Genomic DNA, 16,692 nt, shown 5'->3' on the forward strand with positions numbered 1-16,692 from the left:
TCTAATGTGAATCTTTCCTGCTGAAGTTTAAGCTCATTTCTTTTTTGACTTACCCACCATTCTTTTCCTTCTGTGACAAAAATTTAAAGATCTTAAAGCAATTTCTAATTTCTAAATAAATCTGTTTATTTACATCTTCTCTCACAGGTCAAACTTTCTGACCTCTGATGATGTTCACTGTTATCCTCTGAACACTTTAACATTTTTTTGTTTAATTCCAGTATCCAAAACTTGATGATTTGGATTTACTAGTGTTAGGTGGAAGTAAAAGACTAATATTTTGCACCTTGCAGGCCACACTTCTTTGTATATGCAGCTAAAATATTAGCATTTCTCAACAAGAATATAATTACTGAATCACGTTCCCCTGATGATATGTTCTAAATAACAGAGCCCTCTTTGAAGCACAGGTAACTAAGCAGTTGTTCCTTGTTTGTTCGATTAACTGCTCGTTCCAAAGTATAAAATCTTATGGCTGACCTTCAGATTTCAGCAGATTTTTTTTATGCCTCTCATCTTGCTGTCTGATGTCCACTTCAAATTTATTAAAAATTATCTTTATTTCATCATCTAACTCATTAATAAATAAGCCAAATAGAAAATGTTGACTATATCTACCCCTAATATTTTGGATTAAGTAGCATTTCATTAAAGGAGTACGTTTTCATCTTTGACTTTTTACCTCACTTCCCAGTTGCAAGAGAAAATTCCTTCATATGCTAACATTTATATTCAATTGCAGCATCACATTTTTATAAAGTAGACATTTATTTGAAAAATACTTTGCGCTTTTTTTCAGAATGTGTGTGCTTACGTGTATTTTTTTGTTCTAGGATCCTGAAAATAAGGATTTCATTTGCCTACTGTGATTTAAATTTTCTACTGAATAAAATCTCCTTCTCCTGCATCTTCTGCTATGCTGAATACTAACTCCTTCTGTTCTTCTCAGCCACTGCTTATTGCTTATGTTATGAATAAAACTTCTGGGAAGCTCAGTCAGGTTATCTGTGACTACTACCCTATTTCAGCCCACTGCTTGAAATAGTTACCTGCTCTGCCTCATGATATTGCCATGAGTAGCCTTAATAAGAATGTAATGAACATCATACAACACATTCAGGAAGTCTTCCCGGGACACAGCTCTACTTGGTCTTGAGTCATCTCCATAATACTTCCATGTAAAATCTGCCTGGGACACCGTCCTGTTGACACCTGGGTCATCATGATAATATTCCCAGGGCACAGTGTTTCTGACTCTTTGGTCATCACCATAATATTCCCATTCATGCTGAAAGACAGTAATACAAAACCAGATTATTAACAGTACTAAGAAGAACCAAGTGCTTAAATTCTGGGAAAAAAGCAGATGGAAACATTACCTCTGTCATCTCGATCTCATGCCTTGTCAGCTGCCCAATCAGAGGGGCAGCCATATGCCGGACAATAATTCTTGTATGGGTGGGAGGCCCACCTCTTATGATGACTTGCGGGTAGTAAGTGGTAAAACCAGTCTCTTCTCGTGCTTCAAAGTAGATTGCATATTTCAGTTTCCCTCCATAAGCGGTCAGCTAACAAAGTAAAACACAAAGTACAAAAAGAAATCTCATTTTCAGTTAGCTAAAAATAAATTCCTGGGCATATGTAGAAGCTAGATACACTCTGCACCTGTGCACAGTCTGATGAATAGGCGTGTGGTGGAAAACAGCAATACGAGCGTGTGGAACTATCTGGGGACAAGGGTTGTGTTCAAAGATACCCATCAGCAATTTGTTATTGTACTACACTAAAACCAAAATGGTATTTATTTCTTTATATGTGCCTTGATGCTCCCCAAAGTTTGTGTTTAGAGACAGAAACATCTGAACTTTCCCAAACCAAACCAAGGAATATCAGAAGTGCAAAATAGTCACAGAGGTGCATAACAATATCCAAAAGGAGGGTTATTTTGATAATTTTCTCCTGTGTAACTTACAAAGATCAAGCTTTTTTTTTTTTTTAAATGGAGAGAAACAAAAAGTTACAAGACAGTTATATTAATGCAACTTAATTTTTCAAATATCATTTTTATGAGAGAATCTATCTTGTGGAAAAATATTACATGTTACTGTCTGTAAATACATACTTTAAAATAGCATTCATGTTACAGACTTATGAATTTCCACTATATTGGAGCAAATAATTTTTAATAATGGAAAAGCATCTATTTTCTTTTAAAGTACCTTCCACTGTGTGATGACATGCTTATTCGAAGGGAAAAAAAACGTTGCAAAATATAAGATTAAAAAAATATAAATCCATGTCAGTATTCAGTGGAATTTTATGTTTACCTTTAGTCCCTCAAACTGCTCTGGAAGTCTCCAGTAAACAGGTTCTGACCGAAGATCCTGCATAACCTGTTCTATATTTGCTACTATTTCAGGAGGCTGGAATGCAATCCCTGAAAGAGTGCTGCGGTGAAGCTTTTCATCCACCAGTGGTAGAATCATTTGCTCTGCCTTCAAGGTCACCTATACATATTAAAAAAAAAAAAATCAAGAACAAAACCAAGTCTACTTTCCCCATGAAGTGTTAGTCTTTAAATTCTAATTCTTAAAAAAAAATCTTTCTAGGTAATTTAATTTCACACCATGAGCAATTTGTCACAAAACAGTCTTACTACTCCTTCAGGTATAAACAATAATAATAATGACTTCCCCCTCAAGCCTTTTGCACCTTGTCCTCATGTTATCAAAGAATGTACAAGCACTGGTTAAAATAGTTTAATCAGCAAGCGATCCCATGAATTTTATTGAAACAATTTTCATAGTGCCATTTCAGTCGTGGGCCTCTTCTGTTCGGGTTGTAAGAAATGTACCTTACGAAGAAGCATACTTCTCACCAGCACTTATTATACATCACCGGGGTTGTGGAACACAGTGCCTGATCCCTTGGTACTTTTATGCAATAGTCAAGCTAGTGTTCTCTGGGCAATATGCAGAGAGTGAGGGCTCAGGGTTTCTGTAACTGTAAATTCAGATTTAATGAAAAATATAAGGATGCCACTTAGATACTTGTAATTTTCTTAGACTTGTTGAGAGACTCTCAATAGCATTATATAGACAACATTATTTTGATCAAGAACCGCAATAAGAGTCTTAGTAATTCTGTGCAGATGAAAGTATCACAGGAAGTATGCTGAACAAATGCAAAGGGGCTAGTATCAAAATTGCTTCCTCACAAAGAGTGAGGAAAACGAAGAAAACAAATGCAGAGCTATATCTCTAACATTCATCCCATCAGCACGCTGTTCATGAGATAGGGATCGGGTAATAAGGAATCAACCAAGCCCTATGCTGTACTTTAAGCATCTCTGTATTTCCACTTACAGCACCATCGATGGACTGACCAGACATGGAAGCATTCCTAACACTGCCAGCCGTAAGTGAGGTTTCCTGAGTTCTTATCATAACTGTATTTTACTGTTTGCTACTTTAGACATCAAGAAAGTGGTCAACAGATTTGAATTTCAGATCAGCCTTGACTTATTGTCATATAAAATCAGGTTTGCTTGTTTGAACACGTCTAATGTCATTTGAAGCACCGGAGAGTACCTGAAATAGTCACTAGCAGCAGGCAGAACCCAGTCTCACTCAGCTTACAACTCTGAATCAATTCTGAAGTAGATCAGAGTACCAAAAACTAGATGAGACGTGGACATACACTTATTTAGATATGACCATAAATAGGAAAGGAAATTAATCAAGAGACACAAAATAATCAGGAGGTTTAAACTATGCTTCAGCTTTGTGCTGCCACAAAGGTCAAAGCACAATTTTCCTGAACTGTTGCTGTCATGGAACTTGATTAAATTTTAAAACTTGTCACCCTTTAACAGACTTTCATCTCCAGACTACCAGCATATGATGGGCAAAACTGAAATAATGAAAAAAACTGGGTCAGATCATCACAAATCACTTCATCCACTGGGAAGGGAAAGAGCTGCTATTAGATTGAACAACGAAGGGGAGCATGGGTGCTATTCTTATTACTTTAAATGAGATATTAACTCTTTAGTAAGAGATCACACCTTGATTTCAGCCTGAAGTATCCTTATCTAATTGATGCTTGCACATGACAAGTCAGGGGCTGTGGCTGATTTGCATTAGGCAGACATTCCCTTTATGGTTGACATGCTTTCTAGCAGAGATATGACTGACCATAACTGGGGTACTGAACTAGTAGTTTTCGATTAGAAGTAGCCTTTACAGAATATAACTGAGGAGCTGGCACAGCAGCAACAGATATCAGTGGTCTCAATGTGTGTTTTGCGCTTGTGGCACAGATAGATAAACAGAGATATCCGGTCAGCCTTATTTGTCAGTCCAGTATAGGTCTCAAGGCTCTCCTCCACAAAAAGTTGAAGAGCTCTTTGTTTGCTCTGATGGATTATACCCTCCCATTCTTGGATTTAAATAGAGCTTTAATAATATCTTTTTTTTTTTTTTTTAAATTTAAAAAATGGAACAATGAAAGTAAACAGATTAATTGAACCATGGGAAATCTATGCCTGGCAACAAGCATCTGTGACCCTTGAATACACCTGAGTAAACCATGTATTGTATACCAGAGATTATGTTACAATGCACTGGACTGCATAATTTCCCCACACGACTAGCTTGCCCTTCCCTGGGTTTTAATAGCTTTACTTTGGCTTGACGTCAGCTATCCCATCGCTGTTTTTCTCTATCTACTTATTTACTTTTAATGCCGCGACCCCAATTGTCTAATGGAACATACTGCTCTCTCCACTTCTCAAAGTATAAAGAGGAAAATGATTGCTTAAATGTTTGGCCATTTTCTAGCTACCTCTCAGTGCCTGACTAAAAGATGCCAGCAGGAAACAACATTATCGCATTACATGGCTCAGCAGTTTCCTACTCACCCACATGCGAATCAGCCCCCTTGCCTCACTGCACTGTGTAGTCAGGCCAAAGCAATAGCAACTGCTGCAGCCAAGTGGGTTTCTGGCAGAGAGACCAAATGTACCAGACTTGCACCTGTCACAGTGGACACCTTCCACGTTAACCTAGAAGAGAGAGAATACTTCAGAAACAAAACAGAAGCAAGCTTTTTTTCAAGGGAGTAATACGAAAAAGAAAATCATAGAGCAATTATAATAACAGGGTACAGAAAGAAATACTAGTAAGTGCAAAGAAATATTCAAGGCACCTTCCAGCTTCTGATCATGTGTGTATGCAAACATACACAATTAATGTAATTGAGGCATTTGCATTTGTACCCACTGAGTAGCTCTGGGCAATGGATGCTGGCTTCATACTGACAGTTGTAAGCACAGAAAAATCAAATGGCACTTCGGGCATGACATGCTCAATAACTGATTGATAAGATAAGAAAAAAAATGTCCTTCTGAAATTGCCAGGGTTAATCAAGCCTTTTGTTTAATAGGAATTAGCTTTGACAAGTTAGAATGTTTAAGGTACAGTATTAAATGTTCTTGTTGAGAAACATATTTTAATGGAAATATTCTAGAGAAAAGCTTTCCCCTCTTCATGATTGTTTTCCACATCATTGAACAGTATTAACAAGGCTGAAATGTTTCACTGTTGTAATGTCAATGTTTTTATTTTCATTTTTCAATTAGTCCAAATAAAAAGCTATACCAGATAAGGCCAGATACACTGTAATTTATGCATAGCCTTTTAAAACCATTTTCACACTAAGACTAAGGTATTTTAAAAAAATCACCAATATGAAAGCACTGGTTGGCTTTTCCTCCCCTCCTTCCTTTTTTCCTCTTGAGAGTACTGTGAAGAAGCCAATCTAAAAAACAAATTCAACTTTCCAAAGCCAATATAGGAAACCAACATTTTCCCTGAGGATTTACCATTTTTAACCCTCATTTCCACATGCAACTCTATCAGCAAACGTGCCTCCACTGTATTTAGCTTAGGTTTTGCTGCTTTTTGTCAGGGCTGACAAAGGGGCTCCTGAGCTTTTGAAAGCTCATTTCTGCAGCTATAACAGCAGGTTTAAATGGGAATGATTACCATTTTATAAAAGTCTAGCTTCCTGAATCCATAACTCAAAAAAGCTACACTAAAGGTTAACCAACCCTAGATTTAAATTCAACTTTAGACTTAAATTCTGGGAAAAAAAAATCTTCTGACTTCATTCGGTATTATTTGTCCATTTTCTGTCATAAATTATGACTTTTACTTGCTTTGCATTTTGTTTCATGTCAGTTGCAGTTTCTTATCATTAATCATCAGCTAATTATATACTGATAATTTGCACTAACAGAAACATAGAAATAACTATGTTAGCATTAAAAGAATCAACAAAGAAACATTTCTATTTGAAAATGCATAAACCCCCCTTCTTTCTACTTAGTATTTACATGAGCTACAAGAAAGACATTCTTGTAGCTAATTCTGCACCTAATGAAGAAAAAAAAGGGCGCCAAGATGGTTAGAGGGGTTGGACCACATTACATATCAGGTGAGGCTGAAAGAATTGAGTTGATTCTATTTTGCCATTTTAGAGGATGACACAGGACAAATATCATTAGGCTGAGTTTTACTCAGATGGTCCATGTGGTCAACTCACTCCAGTTTTCTTATGGTCTCACCATCAAATGAATCAGTATTTGTGAAATAGAACATGATGTTTTCTATTCAAATACACCAGAAAAACAAGAGTGTGGTCAAGCAATTTGCACAAAGCGGTTGTGAAATCCCCATCCTTGGAAATACTGCCTCAGCAATGTCTTTCAAGCAAGGTTCTGGACTAGATGACCTCCATAGGTCCCTTCCAGTCTCATTTGTTCTACAGCTTCTCCATTAAGACTATCCCTTAAACTCAGAATGAAGTGTCTGGTGCCCATTTAACAGAAGAATTACCTGGCAGTTCAATCATTTAAATTTATCCTTCCATTTTACTAGCTCTTTGTGTCAATACAGTCCCTGAAAAAGAATGAATCAAAATCACAGAAGGTATCTCTAGAGGTCACTTTTAAAAACCTCCTCCTTGAAGTGGGACTATCACTGATACTAGATCAGGTTACCCATGCTTCTTTCTAGCCAGTTCTTGAAGCCCTCCAAGAATGGGGATTTCACAACCTTTCTGGATAATCTGTTCCAGTGCTGCATAACCCTGCTAGTGATTTTTTTTCCTAATGTCCAACTCAAAATTCCCACCTGCCAGTTGCAACTGTTGTCCCCTGTCACATCTTTTGCTACTATGAGAAAGGACTTCACTCCATGAACCAGTCTATGAAGTGGCTGTAGGCTGCAATTCATTTTCTCTTAGCCTCTATTTATTTTGCACAGTAAGTCTCTTTGTAGTCCTTCCCTGGATCTTCTCCAGTTTCTCAACAATAGTCATAAATCAGGTCCTAAAACTGGACACCATTTCCAAGTGCAGTCTTAGCAGCACTGAGTAGAGTAGGATAAAGATTTTCCTCTCCTGGCCATGCTCTTCATGATGTCTTACCTTGCACCTGCATTGGCCAGTATGATCAATGCATCCAGCTCAGTAAGCAGTTTGCCTTATTTACAATTAGAATACACGACTGGCACATATTCAGCTTGACGTTCCCCAGAGCCCATACGTGCTTTTCAGCAGGATTAACACTTAGTCTTTTTCCTCCAAAACCGTACCCATTCTTGGGTTATTCCACTTTAGTCCATGAACTTTCTGTTTTCCCAACCACCAAGCTTTTCAAGGACCTTCTAGATTTTAGTTCTACTGTTCAGCATGTCAACCTCTACCTCCTCCAAATCAGCAATGTTCTCAAATCCGCTGATGGTGAATTCTGTCATCTGCGCCACTGATGAAGGTATTGGCTCTGGGGTACTCTGCTGGCTACCAACTGCATATCAAACCACCGATTACTGCCCTTTAAGCCCAGCAATCCAGCCAATTTTCAAACCACCTAAGTGCGCTGTTCCTCCAAGAACAATTCCAAATAAGAATGCTCTGGGTCGTGATGCCAAAAGTCTTTGCTTTAGTGATCCCGAATTGTATGCAATCTACTCAGAAGAACAGATACTACTGCAGAGAATTCTACTCATAAAATGATAAATATTGACTCTCTCTAAGTCAATGTACTATAAAGAACTACCACTGTGGCATGATGTTATTACTGATGTGTTTGCTTTTAATTTGCCAGATATCTTAACAAGAATTGGATTGAATGGGATTAAATTTGCAACAGTGTTGTAGGAACAGTAAGAAATACAAAGTGAGAAGAGAGCCTAAGAGGATGCTGTCCTGGCAAGTGTTAGTGTGTGAAAAAGCAACTGAGAAGCACTTAAGTCTTTCTTTATGTTAGACTCCTCCCACAGCAGTTAGCAAATGCACTATGAAAACCAACTAGATTTGTTTGCATATATTGCTGGAACAGGCAAGTACAAATGTCAATTAATTTTGGAATAAACTTCTCAGCAGCTATAAGATCAGCTTACAACCTTCGTTGTCCTACCTTGCAGCTGCATTGGCCAGTATGATCGATGCATGAGCACTTCCCCAGCTCTGTATCACAGCTCTGTGGATCAGTCCCTGCCAGGAAGCACTGGCAAGCAACACATTGTGGATAATTCCAGTAACCCAACCTGCACTCAGTGCATTTATCCCCAGAGAATTCAGGGCGGCAGAAGCAACAGCCTGTATTTAAGTCACACTGAGAGCTCAGGGCTCCAATGAGGCTGCAGTCACAGGGCTAAAAAGGAGAGAAAGAAGGATAAAATTGCAATTGTGCTTCAGAAGAAAAAAACCAAAAACCAACAAAAAGCAACTCATCTCTTTCAAGTATCTATAAAAAAAGCATAGCAGTGAATTTCCACTGTCCGAAGGTAATATATCTGAATAATAAGGTTACACATTTGTCTTTATTGAACAAGGGTCAAGCAATTACACTAAATACATTTACAACACTGTTTTCTTTTTGAACAGATATGACTTATTACTGATAAGTTAAGCAGTGAAATCTAGTAAATCCAAAAGTGTCAAGACACTGGGATACATTGCAGACAAAATTAACTTAAAAACTGCAAGTGCTCTTTAAAAAGTGCTTTCTATGTAAATCCTCTGCAGGGCATGTTCACACCACTTTGCTAAAACTGGAATTGCTCAGGGGCAGTGGTCCCAGTGGAATCTAGTTCGGTGTTTATTACTCATCTATCAGACAGGTAACTATCTTCTTTGTACAAACAGGACTCTTAGATGATGGCAATTTACACAGTGAGGGATAGAGATTTTGTCATGTGGTGTACTGGGAAGTAAACTTGCTTATGGAATGAGACTTGCACAGGCAGGTAAGGATAGAAATAGATGATTTGCCAGGGGGTCTAGATATTGAGTACAGAAGTAGAGTAGCAAGGAAAGCTGCAGGCTTCTAAAGAACAGAAGAATCTCTCAGTGCTATTACTGTGACTGTACAGCAAAGTCAGCACAGGACATTTGCTGTGATCACTGGCGTGACCAGAATCTCATATGGAGAAGTTCCGCTTGCAGAAGCAAACTCAGTGCCAGTACCGCACTTACTACCATAGGCTGGCTAAAATTACAGACACAAAGCTGAAAAAGAGAGGAGGAAAATGTGGATTCAGTTTCTAAGCAAAACTGTTTATTACACAAATGCTTAAAGCACCTTTCTTCTGACGTGAAAAGACCATTTATAAAGAAGGTGATTATATACAGGAGACATTAAAATTCAATCTTTACTGAATGCCAGAGAAACTATTTAACTACTGGTTAAATGTTAGACTGCTAGACTACTACCTAACCTAAGAAATAAAACCTTCTGACAGACAGAACCTTATTCTACAAGATACATTTGAACATAAAGCTTAGAAAGCAAATTGTTCACCATACATTGAAATAGCTTGGTATGCAATATCAAAACCTAAATTACAATCACACGTTATGTTCATTTTGTGAGCAGGCAGTTTTATGCAATGCTCTCTGTCCCCCTGAGTTACGACAGCCCTGGAAATCTTCTACAAAGAGCGCGAGCCGGAGATTCACATCTCACTTTGCAGAAATTAGTTGCAACATACTGAAAGAGATGTGGGCTGAGACATCATTATTAATTTAGATGGTGCCATGGAACTGCCATACTAATGCGCTCACATAAAAGACAATCAGAGAATATACTCCAGAGCTCAAAGAGAGGTCTTCAACCTCATTAGGCTGGTTTCAGAAGCCAAGAGTCTATATCAAAGCAGCACAGCAGAGGTTTCACAGGAGGAGTAGTTTTCCATACATAAAAAAAGGAAATCATTCTTGATAATTAGTTTGCAGCCTGAGCTACATGACAAACAGCCTTTTAAAAGAGAACATTAATGGTGTATGACCATGTTCAGACAAGACATAGTTTTTTGGAGTAATTACAGCAGTACTATAAATCCTTCATCATCAGTGAGAACGGCAGAGAGGAGAAGGCTTTTAACATTGAACAATATTCCCTGTCACCAGTTTTCAACATTAACCAAATACTGCTCTCCTTAACTCAAGAGTAGGGCACTAACAACAGCTTTCATGGCCTCTTTGACATACTATCTTTGTTTTCCTATTACTTTTCCCTTCTTCCCTCCCCTTCAGAAGTTTTTTTAACTGTGCCAAACATTGGAATAAGAAGGAGCATTAAAGGCTAATGAGAAGGTTTATTACGCCTTTAAGAACAGAGGAAAAAAACTGCATTTTACAGCTAAGGTGGTTGTTTCTTTCCTTCTCTTTTCACTGTCTTTTATGCACAAGTTGAAGCCCTTCTCAAGTGAACTTCAAGTACATATTCCCAGCAGTATCACAATTAGGGCCAAAGTCAATTTGTTCTGCAAATGCACTGTTAGTTACCCATCACCATACATCTAAATACATTGTACAATAACGTGGTAAACTCCTCAATCACGTTAAACTCAGCTATAATAAAAGAAACCAGGCTCAAGCAAGGCACACATTCAGCATGACAGCGGTGTAAACAGGGTGTTCGGTGTTACAGGCTGTATACATGAGACAGAGGATCTGTAGTGCTCAGTAACAGATCGCCAACATTTACACCACAGTCTGACACCAAAACTCGCAATGCAGAGACAAACCATGATTTACAAACCTAAAATTGTGTTCCAGATACAAATTACTGTATTTATCCATTGGGAAAAAGGCAACAGAGAGAAAATTGAGATCCACTCACCTTGCAGCCACTGACAATGTTATGGCCCCAGTAATTTGGTGCACATTTGTCACACATGTCTCCAACAGTATTGGGAGGGCAGATGCAGCGGCCACTGACAGGATCACAGTTATTACCAAAAAGTGAACACTCACAGGCTTCATGGAAGACAGGCAAAAATAAAGCAGAGGAAAAGTTACCCCTTTATGTGACACCTAGAGAACAGACCCCAACAGGTTTAGGATCATTTCACCAAAGCCTTTACTGTACAGTGAACTCTCAGTTATCTGCAGACCAGTGGGGCAGGAAAGGTAGGGTAAACCCAGAGAAACCCAAACCGAGAGAATTGCAACACAGGCTAACGGAGGTTGAAGTAACTGCAATGAGAGCAGAATGGGAAAAATAAAGACACTGACTGTAGAAGTGGAGAGACTTCTGAGACAGCACACTAACGTGACATAGCTGAGGGAGTATCGCTGTACAGTTTCTGGGCCCATGCTGCCTTGTGCAAGAAGCCACCTGACGGCCTCCAAGCTGTCTACGCAGGGAACCTACAGTGTATTTAACCTCTTCCACCAATCTGAGCCAACCTCCTGAAATTTCTGCTGCTGTAGCATACTTTTCTTAAAGGTCAAAAAAGGTGGTTTAGTTTCTTTTCCCCATTTTACTCCCCTTTTTAAGATTACACATATTTTGTCTTGGGATAATATAAAAAATGTGCCTTTCCACAGGAAACTGGGATTCTTTGCAGATTTTATTCAATTAGAAAGACTTTGGTTTTAGAAGTGGTTCCAAAAGTGGTCTTTGCTCTTAAAGCATTATTAAGTGAAGAACTCATTGGTGGCAAATGCAGATTCCAGGTGTGTAAGTGATAAGTAGTTATGGGGCACAAGACACATAACTGCTCAGAGGAGCAGAACTGGTGCATGGTTATTTTCATACCCACCATCAGCATTGCCCCTGAGGTCATAGCAAATGCATCATAAGCAAACTATGACTCTCTGAGCGAAAATCTGTTCTTTGGGGTGTTCACAGGGCAGTGTAACACAGCGTTCATTGCTGAGGGCTGTATTTATGTTCATTGCCTTTACTGTATGAAATACTTTCTAGTTTTACTCTGAATTGAAGTAAGAGATGTGCAAAGATAGAACTCATATATGTAGTTCAAATAAGAAGTGACCTTTATTTTTCCCCATCAATGCTTTCAAAATAAGGTAAATGTTGCAAAGAAGATAGTAAGTTTTGCCTCCGTCATGCCAGGAACAAGACGTTTTGCATGCTACATAAAATCTTTTGACACACTCTGGCTTGAAGATGTTTTAGAATACATCTCTTGTTGGGAGACTGAGGCTTTCAGATGTGACAGCTCTTCTGTGGGCTTCTAATTCTTAAACAAAATTGGTTCAAAAGGCATGGAGGGGAAGAAAGTGATACACCAATATTTTTTGTGTTTTTACTTTTATCATTATTAAAAAGAATATGGAAAAAAACCAACGCATTTGTGGCAAGCAGTAGTGAAATAGAAATCTCTTTTGTATCTTTGCTGTTGGAATGTCAACATTAACTGATGATGGTTTAGGGTTTTTTTTTTAGGCTTTATGGTTTTTTATTGCACAAGAAAAAATCAAATTATATTCCTTTTGGATAAATGCTAGATAAAAGAGGCCCAATATTTTATTTGATACTTAACTGTCACTATGGAATTCATTTTTGTGCACTTTCTCCCTAGCACGATTTGATATACTTTTATTAAATTTCTGATTTTCTCTGTGATTCATAATTTAATTCTTTTTTTGTCATTTGAAGGAATACATAAAAAGTCTACTAAAAATAAGTGGGGGAAAAACAGCATCTTGAAAACAGAATTCCTCTCCATCTGTTGCATTACCTTTGGAACTTTTAAAAATCTGACTTTTCTGAACATCTTTAGCTGTTGCAGTTATTTAAAATATTTGATGACCACAAGCAGATACATTTCTGTATAAAATATTGTTTGGCTTCACACTACTTTCCCATTCCATCACTGTTCCTTAAACTCTGTCATTGCAAGTTTGCCAAGAGAGCAGTTAAAATTTTAATGTGAAATCTTGTTAATTGCCCTCTCCTTTTCCTTCCCCAACTGTATAAAGTTAACAACATTTTGTAGTTTTTCACAATAGTGATGTGCTTCTAAACTGTGAAATGTTACAATAAGAGACTAATCATGAAGATAAACTAGTATTTTTTCCTTCTGTATATGTGCTAAGGGTTTTAGGACTGCAGTTATAATTTGCATTTTATTTCAAGCTCTCTAAATGGTGAGCCTGTGAACCAATTTTTCCCTGTCCCAAGGTGCCAACGTGTTTGCACTTTTCAAGGTGGTAAACATTTTCAGAGCCCTTCCTTCCCATGGGAGACAATACCATAGAGTAATGTTTTTAAATATGACCTAAAATACAGCCTGGCTCAAGGCTTATCAACACGACAGGTGAAATTGAATTTTGCTGCAGAGATGTGGGTCTCAAGGCCTCGATGCTCCTTCCATGAAAAAAGGGAGTAAAAAAAAGGCAGAGACCTAGGCTTGCTGCTTCTGCTGCTGTTCTAGATGGGAAAGGAGGAGGAATAGGATAGTGGGCACGGTGATTTCCGCTTCTGGAAAGAATGCAGCTTCTGCTTGAAGAATAGCAGCAATATCCTTGGCTTCAGAGCACTCTGCAATCAGCAAAGAATGCTGCAGGGCCATTGCCATTTCTGGCGTCCCAGCTGCCAGCCACAATAGACAACTATCCATGTCTCCCGTGATCACACCTAAATGAGTCTATGAGACTTTAAAACTACAGTTCCATTAGCACAGATAGATATTTCCCTGTGAAGAGACCTATCAGTTACGTTCTTTTCAATGTAGCAGTCTGTACTACTTCAAGGACAGGAAGCATTCATTTCAGTGTTTGATCTAACGTCCAAAAGGACAAACATAAAAGTAAAGAAGTGGCTGGATATATTTATTTCTGATGCTAGAGTTTCAGCATCTGGAAAAGCATACTTTTCATGTGTTTACACAGGGGACATAGTAGCAAATTTTATCTGAAGATCTTATTGTACACAAAAAGTATCCAAGTAAGCAAGATTCTAAACATTACTGTATACAAATTTAATAAAAAAAGGATCAGCCATGTAAGGAAGGTGAAAAGGCTTGTGATGAAACTGGAAGCAAAGGGATTTTCATTCTTTTTTTCCCCATTCACATCCCTTCAAGGTGCTGTAATTTGGCAAGCACCTTAATCAGCCTTCTGTGATACTCTTACCACAACTAAATTATAGGATCTTCATAGACACTTTTTTGGCAGAAAGTACTTGGAGAAAACAACATACCTGCTCCTTCTAAATGTGGTAGACTAGCCATAAGCTGACCTTAAAATTGCGGGAATTGCTCGGGTCTTTTGTTCTTGCCAATCACCATCCTTGCCAATTGACCGATTTACAGGGCTGTCTATGAAATACCTACCCCTCAGGAAAATTTGTTAAGGAATCCAGAACTAGCCAAACTAGAATATTAGTATTAAATAAATAATTAAACAAACAAACAAATAAATCTGCAATTGGATGCAAAGAGTTTACATACGAGTACAGCCTCCTTCTTCAAAGTTATAAAATCCATGAGCACAGCGGTCACACTTCTTCCCTGTCACTCCAGGCTGGCAGTAACACTGGCCATCTCCATCACAGTCAAAGGACTTGGAACCAAAAGAGTTGCAGTTGCAGGGAACACATCCTCTTGAAGACTGTAAGCCAAATGTTCCAGGCTGCACAGAGAGAGGAAGAGCAGTTAGTACATGGAATGATTACCAGAAGAAAAGAGGAAAAGCTGAGAGTGTAGGGAGAACAGGGTGGTTCTTTCCTCTTCATCACTGAACTACTCCTCATAACAGATTGGATTGTAGCTGTAAAACACTGGGGCAAGGGCACTAAATACCTTACACAGCTGAAAAAGAAGAAAGGTTTCAGAATGTTACCTGATGTTATAATGAATGTTCTGCAGTGTAAGACATTTCCTTTGAGGTCGTGTTTCCGTAAGTGCAATTCCCACAAGAAACGGAATGTATGTCAGTGCCATATACATATCCTGTGTCTGGGTTGCAAGATTATGTCAGGCAGATTTTGTTGCTAAGAGAGTGAATTCAAAATCTTAGCTATGAATTGAGATTGATTCAACTGAAAAATCTCTGAACAACCAGATTTTATCTTCTCTTACCAGGAGCAATGTCTGTATACGGTATTCCTTAACGTGAGGGCATTTGTTTTGAATGATATTTGGAAATAACTTTAGAAGAACATAGATATAATGTATTTGTGTACATTACAAGCAAATAATGAGAATTATCTATTTTTAAGATAAAAACTCTGTCTTTGGGCTGGGTCTAGGTATAAGATAAAATCAATCAATGAGCCTCTGCTTCTCTTCTATTTTCATTCTTTGCTTTCTTTTGTGTTGAGTCCTGTAAAGATCCTACAGAATCAGAATAGATGTTATCAACTCTAGTAATAAATTTCCTCCTCAACTCCGCTAGTGGAGTGCATAAAATATGCCTGTAAAGAGGGGAAGAGACATGCTCATTTGTATACTGTAATATGGAGTTCTGCATGATGCTTTTAACCAACAGATCTCATGGGTTTCACTGCACCAGCTAACAGAGGCTCCTAGGAGCAAACCATACTTGATATTCAAATTCTGAACTCAGTCTTGAGCTCGAGTCACTTAAAATGGGAGTACTTTCCTACTTCTTTTAAGGTATGATGATTTTCAGATAATATTGAAATCCAAATCATATTACTAACTTCACTTGAGATAGATATTACAACATTTAATAGTAAAAGTCTATCGGAGACTTTGTTAGGAAAGCAAAATGATAAAGACAAGATATTGAAAAGATCATTACTAATGAATATAAATGGAACAAAGTGGAATATATTTACTTTTACAATGTACTACTGTGTGACCCAGGCATGCAGTGTTAGGGTTTTTAACTAGTATACATCAGGTCAGATTTTTCAAGTCAGTGGAGGTGCACTGACTTACATTTTCTATGGATTTGTTCCACAGTGGAACCCCTAACCTCTTGTGTAGGAGAATTCCCAAAGACTTCAGCAGGCTTCCATGAAAAAGTCCTGAAATCTGATCTCTGAGTTTAATATTGAAGTTCCACATAGAGAATCCGCAGATAGGTATCAGAATACAGGACCACACCTACAGTCAGAATTTGGCCTGAAGAATCATATGAACTTAAGTAAATGCTTGTTTATACATATAATAATTACACTGATTTTCATTTCCAAATTCTATATTGAAATGTTTTGCCAATTATATACTTCTACATGACAAAACATGGTGTATCAGAGAGAAAGAAACACTCAAACTCATGTAAGTAAACTCCAAGGTTCAATAAAATATACAGACTATCTCTAAAGATTTCTTTTCCACAGGAAGAAACACACAGAAATATGAATACACAAAAAACTCAGGACGGGCATTCAGATTAATGCAG

General features: G+C 37.9%; 1 protein-coding gene across 2 annotated transcripts in view; it reads right to left on the bottom strand.

Annotated features, from left to right (window-relative positions):
* LAMA2 (laminin subunit alpha 2) overlaps nucleotides 1-16,692 on the bottom strand; it is a 380,736-nt gene that overhangs the window by 116,904 nt on the left and 247,140 nt on the right. For both annotated transcript variants that reach the window (XM_064447317.1, XM_064447318.1), the window contains exons 21-27: nucleotides 14,772-14,952; nucleotides 11,192-11,328; nucleotides 8,483-8,719; nucleotides 4,922-5,065; nucleotides 2,328-2,507; nucleotides 1,380-1,568; nucleotides 1,050-1,288 (exon numbers count right to left, since the gene is read on the bottom strand). In XM_064447317.1, the coding sequence (XP_064303387.1) occupies nucleotides 1,050-1,288; nucleotides 1,380-1,568; nucleotides 2,328-2,507; nucleotides 4,922-5,065; nucleotides 8,483-8,719; nucleotides 11,192-11,328; nucleotides 14,772-14,952 (1,307 nt within the window). The remainder of the gene's footprint in view (nucleotides 1-1,049; nucleotides 1,289-1,379; nucleotides 1,569-2,327; nucleotides 2,508-4,921; nucleotides 5,066-8,482; nucleotides 8,720-11,191; nucleotides 11,329-14,771; nucleotides 14,953-16,692) is intronic.

This window comes from Phalacrocorax carbo, chromosome 3 (assembly GCF_963921805.1).
Source record: "Phalacrocorax carbo chromosome 3, bPhaCar2.1, whole genome shotgun sequence".
NCBI classification, from domain to species: domain Eukaryota; kingdom Metazoa; phylum Chordata; class Aves; order Suliformes; family Phalacrocoracidae; genus Phalacrocorax; species Phalacrocorax carbo.